General features: G+C 42.6%; 1 protein-coding gene across 1 annotated transcript in view; it reads left to right on the top strand.

Moving 5' to 3' along the window:
- Egln1 (egl-9 family hypoxia inducible factor 1) overlaps window positions 1-4,999 on the top strand; it is a 37,817-nt gene extending 32,818 nt beyond the window's left edge. Inside the window, exons 3-5 of the mRNA XM_010621945.1 lie at window positions 451-587; window positions 3,230-3,297; window positions 4,203-4,999. Of these exons, the coding sequence (XP_010620247.1) occupies window positions 451-587; window positions 3,230-3,297; window positions 4,203-4,264 (267 nt within the window). The 3' untranslated portion in view covers window positions 4,265-4,999. The remainder of the gene's footprint in view (window positions 1-450; window positions 588-3,229; window positions 3,298-4,202) is intronic.
- Window positions 5,000-9,371: the final 4,372 nt, after the last annotated feature.

The raw sequence follows: 9,371 nt of genomic DNA on the forward strand, positions 1-9,371 counted from the left end.
TTAAGACAGGGTCTCACTATGTAGTTGAGACTGACCTGGAACTCACTATGTAGCTCAGGCTGGTCTTGAACTCACAGCGATCCTCCTGCCTCAGCCTCCCGAGTGCTGGGATTACAGGCGTGCACCCCCACGCCCAGCCTTAGTTTTTGTTTTTTCAAAACAGGGTCTCTGTATGTGGTCCAGGCTGACCTTGAACTCATTGAATGGCCCAGGCTGGCCTCAAATTTGAAGTGATACTCCTGCCTCACTCTTCTGTGTGTTGGGACCTTTTATCTCAAAAGAAAGAACGAAAAAGAAAAAATAAAATCAATTTATCTTTATGCCTTGTTGAGATTTATTCATTAATACACCGATTAAGAATTTTGATTCATTGAATAGTCTTTTCCCCTCTAACTTGAACCCAGTAGTAGCTTTGGTTGCTTGTACTTAAATATTTGGCTCTTTTCCTAGGTAAGTGGAGGTATACTTCGAATATTTCCAGAAGGCAAAGCCCAGTTTGCTGACATTGAACCCAAATTTGATAGACTGCTGTTTTTCTGGTCTGACCGTCGCAACCCTCATGAAGTACAACCAGCATATGCCACAAGGTAGTATTCTTTTACGTAAACTTGGTTAAGGGCATGGTGGGACAAGGGATTGCAAGTTGTACTTGGTATACTAGGCATGTTCCTGTTGCTGGGATAAGATGCCAGACGCTCCCAATTCGAGGAGAGGTTTGTTTGGCTCACAGTTTCGGAGAGTTTAGTCCTTGTGTGGTTGGCTGGCTCCAAGGCAGAAACAGCATAGAGGAAGAGCATTGCAGAGAAAGCTGCCCACCCCATGGTGGCCAAAGAAGCAGAAAGAGAAGGGAGGAGCCAGGGACAAGAATGTACCCTTCCAGGTCACACCCACAGTGACCCAGCTCTAACCAGCCCCACCTCCTAACAGCACATTCATCTGTAAATCAGTGGATTCATCCACTCATGAGTATTGCAACTCCCAGGATCCAGTCACCTTCCCAAAGTCTCACCTCTGAACACATGAGATCGGAGGGGCATTATAGGGTCTAAACCAAACACCTTGTTACAAGTGTGGTAGGGTGGCAGATTTCAAAATGGACCAAAAGTTTCACAGTTGTCTTCATCTGAGCAATGGTTGCAGTCACAGTCAGGCCTGAAGGTCGAGATCCCCTTGGCACAGCTGCCCCCTCCCAGCCCTGGCCCCCGTGCTGTGCAACTGTTAGCTAAGATCCATTCCATGTATTTTACTTGGAGATAGAAAGGTAAAGAAGGAAAGGGATCTTTAAACGGTGGGTGGGGTGATAATACGGGAAAATGGATACACAGGAGAAAACTAAGGGGTAACCAGAAGCAGCAGTGAAGAGAAACAGAGGAAGGAAAAAGCGGACTAAGGGCTGCCAAGTGTGGAGGGAGTGTTGGGGAAATCACCATGTTCCTGGATTCAGCCTGTTTTGTTAGACTTCTCTACAAGATGTAATATTTTTAAACAGTTATGTTATTTCATTCTTTTGAATGTTTTTTTTTACCATTTATGATGACTTGAGATTAAGACGTTTGGACTGTTAAAACAAGTTATTGCAGACATTGTTGGGAACATAAATACTTGTCGGAAGCAGCCCTGTTTTCTAGTCACCAATTCTGTGCCCAAGAAAAGGCTTGGGGCGATGAGAGTGTACTGCAGCATCGACGGATGCATCTGGCTGAGGGGCCACGGAGGGCCCACAGGGACATGGGCTGAGCAGACTGCATGAGTTCGCCACTGGTGTCTGAGGCAGCCTGTGGGGACCAGGCTCTAGGGCTGTCCTCTCCGCCCTCCACCTTTTCCCTTCCTTCTAAGCCATACGCCGCCACCCTAAATACAAAGTGGACAGCAGGCTGAGCTCTCAAGACCCCCAAGTGCAAATCAGGGCAACAGTCACATTGTGCACTGGGCCATTCTGGGTTCTCTCTCTGTCCCTGCTGCTTCCCTCACTACTTCTGATCTAGAACCTGCTGCACAACCTTCCTTTTGATGGAGTCCGAGTTTGCCTCGGTTGTAGCCTTCTAGATAGAGATGTGCCGGACGTTTCGGGATAGTGAACTAAGGCCAGTGGTGAGGAGGCAGGGCTGTGGCGAAGAGAGGGGCCACAGGGCCAGGCCCAGTTGTCACTGCAGCCCTGGGCAAAGGGCGTAGGGTGGAGTCACAGCGAGAAGTGGGGGCAAGAAGGACTGGAAAGCGGGGTGGCTGAAGGCAGCTTTCGTGCATGCCCTCATGACTCGGGTTCAGAGGAGTCACTCTGTGTCTGACTCTTCTTACTGTGAACTGAACGTTTGTGGCCTGGAGATTAGAGATACAGTGTTACACACCTGAACCCCTTTCGCGTTAGTGAGAAAATAGAGGAGACTCGGTAGTAGGAAAGGTGGTGGCCCCCTGGGAAGGACAGTGTGGCAGTCAGGGCACCATCCAGGGACCTGTGCTCCTCAGTGCCCTTGACCCTTCGGCTTGCTGCATGGTTCACCTGAGATCACTCACTGACTCTCCATTTGGCCAGCATTGCTTTTTCCTGCGGACACTGACTGGAGTCCACAGGATACTTAATGAAGTGCTATGTTCTTCAGAGCCAGTGCCATTGACATGCTTGCCCTTTCAAGTTCTGGGCACTTTTTTTTTCCGGTTGTTGCATCAGGCATCACTGCTTTATGGGATCTAATAAACCAGGTCGCCTCACGGATTTGTGGAATAAGATGGTCCAGATAAGTGAAATGATTCAGATAAATGAAGCTTAGACAAACTAAGCATCAAAATAGTGTCATCATTGTCATAAAATCCTAAAAACTCCTTGGAAATTGCAGGATGCTGGCCTCCCCTTGCTGAAGAGCCCCAGGGCCATGCCTGCAGCTCTTACCTGTCTCTCCTCTTGTTACTGTGCTGTTGATAGGGTCCTTTACTCCTTTATTGCCCTTTTCTGGTGTTCTGGAGCCGCACGAGGAGGGCGCACAGGCCGAATAGGTGTTCAAAAGGCATAAGGACTGGGCCCCTGTGTAGCATCAGTTTGGGCCTCTCCCCAGCCTCTGCTGTGCCTGTTGCTCTGAGGCTGCGGGTGAGTGAGTTGTTCCTGGGCTCCTTTGCCCTCTGATATGTTTCCAGTCTCGGCATATTTGGGGCATTTGCAGTTTAACATACCATCGTGATACCAAGCCACTCTGTCCCCACTGTGACCGTTCTTATGCTATTCTAAATTTTCTTTTAGGTACGCAATAACTGTTTGGTATTTTGATGCAGATGAGCGAGCGAGAGCTAAAGTAAAATATCTAACAGGTAAACACCATTTGGGGCCAGGGCAGACTGGAACAAAGACACCCTGCCAACATGAGATGCTTTCAGAGAACCTAGGACAGTCCTTGTCCACATCAGGTCATTGCACATTTCATCAGATTCCTTAGTTACCTTGCTTTAGAAAAGGATTTTTTCCTAAGTCATTTTCACTATTACCTTTCATGGAGGAAACTGTCCCAAGATTAGCAAAGTTTAACGAAATACAAGCTGAACTGTTCTGTGATTGTCCCTTCCAACCACGGGCTCCTGGACTGACAGATAAACTGTGGCAACTGGCTGCCTGTCTCCCTGAGAAAGAAGTAAATGTCTTTTTCTAACCACACACCTTCCAAGGAACACATGGACTTGGAGAAATTCATAGAGATGACTTGAAATGCCCCAGGCAGTGCCTCAGATGAGCGAGCACCTTCAGTCCTCCGGTATCATAGGTTCATGCGACTCTGTGTCCCTCCGTTGATGGAACACTCACCTGGCTTTCCTTTAACCCTGCCTTATCTCTCTAGATGACTGCTCAGTGTTCATGTTACGGGTTCACTCTTACTTTCCTGAGCCATTGATAATCCAGTGTCAACCTTTTATAGAAATGCAGAAACTTACATACCTTTTCCGTGTATCGTCAGCCGTTTTCTGTGTACTTTCTGTGACACTGAACATTCTACTATATATATTAAAGTAGCCCCGATTGCTCTTACAATGAAAGCAGACAAAAATCATTATCTCTTTGTAGCGAGCCTAGTTCTGAGGACGGCACCTGTCAGAGGAGAAAGTCGAGGGTGGTGTGGGCAGGGCCCAAGGGCCAGGCTGTGATACTGTCCCCAGGGCTGGGAACAGTGGGAAGCAGTGGCTGTGTGGGGCTTAGCGAATGAATGTGTGCTTTTCCCTTGCAGGTGAAAAAGGTGTGAGGGTAGAACTCAATAAGCCTTCAGATTCGGTCAGTAAGGACGCCTAGCGTGGCCTGCGGCCCAGCAACACCCCTCACTGGACTGTGGGTGCTGCTTGTTAGCATGTGAACATGAAGGACTGGGGCAAAGAGGCGGAGAGGCCCGCTCGGCACTCCACCAGGAACAGAAGCGGCTTTCCCATGTCTCGTCGAGCAGAAGACCACTGCATGGCCAGCTGCGATCTGGGATTGCTGACAGGAAGAGGAGACGCTATCAAGGGAAAATGGTTTTTCTATCTGGACCTGAAATAAGTGCCCTACATAGAATTTTTTCATTCTTATATTTTGCCAGATCTGTCATCTAGCTCATTTCATCTCTCTCTTTTGTATATCAAATTTGAATTTGGGATAATTTTTGTATGATTAGGTACAATTTATCAAAACTGAATTGAAAAAATTACAGTATTATTCCTCAAAATAACATCAATCTATTTTTGTAAACCTCTTCGTACTATTAAATTTTGCCCTAAAAGACCTCTTACAATGATTGTTGCCAGTGACTGATGACTAATTTTCTTTCAACTTAAAGGAGCACTTTAATCACCAACTAAAAAGCCAGATTGTTTTGTTGTCTTGTCTTACACTAATTGAACTCTTCTTAAAGATTGCTGCTGTCATTTTTTGACATTGTTAATAATGAAACCTAATAGTAAAACAGTCGCCACTGACTGCTGAGTAACATGTTTTACAAGAAAAAATACACAGTAAGAAGGGTTTAATCTTTTAATTAAAAAAAAAAAAAAACTAAACTAAAGGGACTGGCAGTAAATGAACTTGAGGTTGCCCTCAGCATCACGTTCCTAAAATAAAGGGCTTTCTTCTGTCTTCAGATATCTCCTGTAGTTGTAGACATAATATCCTGATTGAAGACATTTCCTTTTGCTCATTGAAATACACTTCCAAATTTACTGCTGCACTTTTTTTTCCTTGGTCCTGGACTCTGTCTGATCTGCAGATCAGAACCTTATTTCTGCTAGAGTGTCCAAGGCAGATTGTAGAGGCAGCCGAACAGGTAGAGTTGTAGACTCATGTCCCTGGCTCCTCAGACAGCTGTGCAGTGTTCCCCTTACATGATGCGGCCTTCAGACCAGTGCTGAAAGATGTATGTTTAGCTTAGAGAAAGAAAAGTGTAAAACCAGATATTTTATTTTTGTTTTATGGATCTTCTTCTTTACTTTTTAGAAAAAGAGGGAGCATTACACAATCACACAGGCCTCCCAGACTTCTGATATTGAAAAAACAAATTGGAGCTGGGCGTGGTGATACCGGCCTATAATCTCAGCATTATGGGAGGACCGCAAGTTCAAGCCCAGCCTGGACAATTTAGCAATTCAGCAAGACCATGTCTCAAAATAAAGGGCTGGGAGGTAACTCAATGGGAGGACCCTGGGTTCTATCCCCAGTACTACAAAAAACAAACAAAACTGAATTGAGATGGACATCATTGTCTTTACTTCCTTAGGCTCTTCAGCAAGGCCCGGTGGTGGTATTCATATTTTGCATGAATTATGGATGTAAGACCTTGTACCCTTGGGTTTTCTGTCTCTGTCCTAATCTTCTTTGCCAAAATTGAGTATACATAGTTATTTCTGTATACTCCAACTTAGGACAGTTTCAGCATCTGTATAGTCTGTATTCAATTAGAGACCTTTTCTATGGAAAGCTCAGTAATTTTTATGAAAAGATTGCTACTGTTCATGTAAAACATGAAAAAAAATTGAGCCTGATAGTGGTCTTGGGGGGTAGATTTTCAGTACTGGGATCTCACTTGGGGGACTTGCAGGAGAAAGCTTAGTTGTCTTCCTTGCCCGTGTTCAGGTCTGCTCCGAGTCCTCTCTTTCTCTCCAGATGCTCAGCGACACCTTGCCAGTAAGTGCCTCTGCTGCCCGACCTGGGAGTGCAAGGCTTTGCCACCTGGTCTGCAGTGCGGTGTGCTGCATCAGGCCGCAGCTCAAAAGCACTGTCATTTTTAGGGTTTGTAGGAATCGTTTATGTTGGTGGGAGGTTTGTTTGATCGTCAGCATGTACAGCAACAGCCCTTTACTTTGGGAGTCCTTATGTCACCCAGATGTTTACCTCTGCAGGTGCACGAAGTATCACTCTGTACTGTCCCTGGTTGTGCTTGCCGACAGGTCTTACATTGTATATTTTTTGGAGAAGTTTATATATCTTCTTGGAAGTCATTATAAAAACATTCAGAAATCAGGACAGCCACTTCCGTAATATCCATTTGAAATTATTCATTTCATGTTAGTGGGACCGTTAACTTGTCACCAAGCAAGACTATTTAAAACTATTTGTGGCCTATATGTGTTAATCCTGGTTAAAGATGAAGCTTCATAATAATGTTTTTATTCAATACGTTAACCAGCTGTAAAACACAGAACTTTATCAATAGCAGGCAAAGAATTTCAAGACAGACTATAAAGTCATGTAATTTGAAAAGCAGTGTTTCCTTATGAAAGAGCTCTCAAGTTGCTTGTAAAGCTAATCTAATTAAAAAGATGTATAAATGTTCTTGAAAAATTATGGTTATTTCAGCTGTCGTTTGTTGTTTGTTTCTTAACTCATTATTATGCATTGGCTTTTATCTGGGCCCTTTGACCAGTTACTGTCCTATCACACACCTTTGGCTTAGTCCAGAACATGTGGTCTTACTTTTTGGAAATGGCAAAAGACGGGAGAGTGAGAACAGGTAAACACAGAGCAGGCAGCTTTAGCAACATTTGTGGACAACCCCACGTGGACTCTCAGCATTTAGCATCTTGTCCTTGTGGTAAAGTTGTTTAATTCTCAGAGCTATTGAGTCTGTATCACCTTCGTGCTGCAGAAGGAAAGGACACGGCACTTGTCTCTGGGCTCCCCCTCATCTATAAAAGCTTTGCTTTCATTTTTTCTTCTATTTTTTTTTCTTTTCCATTCCTTCCTTACTCTGTCCCCTCTCCCTAGTTCCCTGTCCCATTTGAACATTTTCTTCTTATTTCTAATATTTGTTACACATCTTGGTTCTTATTTACCAGTTCAGTTTCTTACACCAGAGGAATGATGCAATATTTAAATGTGTTTGATTTATTTCACTTATGAGAATGGTCTCAAGCTGCATCCATTTACCTAGAAATGTCTCAAGTTTATCTTTTATGGTAGAATAAAAAAAAACTCCCACAACTTCACTTATTCATTTGTTGATGGGCATTTGAGCTGTTTTTAAAGTTTAGATATTATAAACTGTGCTGCTGTAAACATGGGTGTGCATATATTGCTGTACTATGATGCTTTGCTTTTGGAAGATACCAAGAAGAGGAATAGCTGGGTCAAATGGAACCCTAGTTTTAGTTTGTTTGTTTTGGGCGGGGGTACTAGGGATCGAACTCAGGACCTTGTGCTTGCAAGGCAGACGTGGTGCCACTGAGATAAATCCCTGGCCCTAGTTTTAGTTTTTTAAGGAATCGCCGCACTGATTTATTTCCGCAGTGGTTGTACCAATCTACAATTGCACCAACAGTGAAGCAGAGTTCCTTTTTCCCCCACAGTCCCATCAGCATTTGTTAGTCGTTGATTTTATGAGAAAAGCCAATCTCAGCGTTGTTTTAATTTGCATCTCTTGAATGACCAGTGATGACCAACATTTTTTCATATATTTATTCCATTTCTACTACTTCATCTGAGAAGTATCTATTCATTTCAGATGCCCGAGTTCTTTATAAATTCTAGATAGTAGTCCTTTGAAGAACAGCTGGCAAAATTTTTTTCCGCTCTATGGGTTGTCTCTTCCCTTTGTTAGTGGTTTCTTTTGCTGTGCAAAAGCTTTTTAATAAGGTGAGATTCTATTTGTTGATTCTTTGTGATATTTCCTGTGTGATCAGTTTTGTTCATAAAGTTTTTGCCTACACCAGTGTCTTCAAGAGTTTTATCTAGTTTATCTTCTAGCAGACTTAGTGTTTCTGTTTTAATTAGATCTTTGACCCATTTCAATTTTAATTTACTGTATAGTGAAAGATGTGGGTATAGTTTTAATATTTGGCAAATGAAAAGCCAGTTTTTTCAGGCATTTTTTAAAGAAGCTATCTTTGTTCCAGTGAAGGTGTTTGGCTCCTTTGTCAAAGATAAGGTTGCACAGTATGTCTGGAATTGTTTCTCCATCTTCTGATATGTTCCATTGATCACTGAGTCTGCTTTATTACCAGAACCATGCTGCTTTTATCACAGTAGCTTTGTACTATAATTTTTAATGTCAATACACATGGCTTTATGAAACAACTTCTAAAATTTATATTTGTACTATAATTTCAAGTCAGAGATTGTGATGCCTCCTGTCTTGCCTTGCCTTTGTTGCCCAGAATTGCTTTTGCTATTCTAGGTCTCTTCTGGTTCCCAATGAATTTTAGGATTGGTATGTCTAGTTTGGTAAAGGATGCTATTGGTATTTTGATGGGGATTGCATTGAATCCCTATCAAATTTTGGAAGTATGACCTTTTTCACTAAATTGGTTCTTCCTACTGAAGAACAACTGATATCTTTCAATTTTCTGATATCCTCTTCAATCTTCTTTTTGAGAGTACTGCAGTTTTCCATGTAAAGGTCTTTTACTTCCTTTGGTAGATTGATTTCTTTTTGGATGTTATTGTGAAAGATGTTTCCCTAAATTCTCTCAGTGAGTTTGTTACTTGTGTACAGGAATCCTATTGATTTACTGACTTTGTATCCAGCTACACTATAGAATTTGGTATTAAATTTCGAAGTCTTGGTGGAGTTTTGGGGGTTTTCCATGTAGTATCATGTCATCCACAAATGATAATTTAACTTCTTCCTTTCCTGTCCATATACCTTTTATTTCTTTCTCATCTTAATTGGTCTGGCTAATGTTACCAGAACTATACTCACTAAGAATGGTGACAGTGGACAGCCTTATTTCTGATTTTAGAGTGAAACTTTTCAGTTTTTATGTTTAGTAAGATGTTAGCTGTTGGTTTGTCATAGGTGGCTTTTATCTGATTGAGATAAAGACTCAATTCCAATTTTCTGTAGGGTTTTGATCATGAATGGGTGTTGGGTCTTTGTCAAATACTTTTTCTGCATCTACTAAGATGATCATATAGGGACTTTTTTTTTCTTTTT

Source organism: Fukomys damarensis, unplaced genomic scaffold (genome assembly GCF_012274545.1).
Source record: "Fukomys damarensis isolate Sample0158 unplaced genomic scaffold, DMR_v1.0_HiC HiC_scaffold_10, whole genome shotgun sequence".
In the NCBI taxonomy this organism is placed as follows: domain Eukaryota; kingdom Metazoa; phylum Chordata; class Mammalia; order Rodentia; family Bathyergidae; genus Fukomys; species Fukomys damarensis.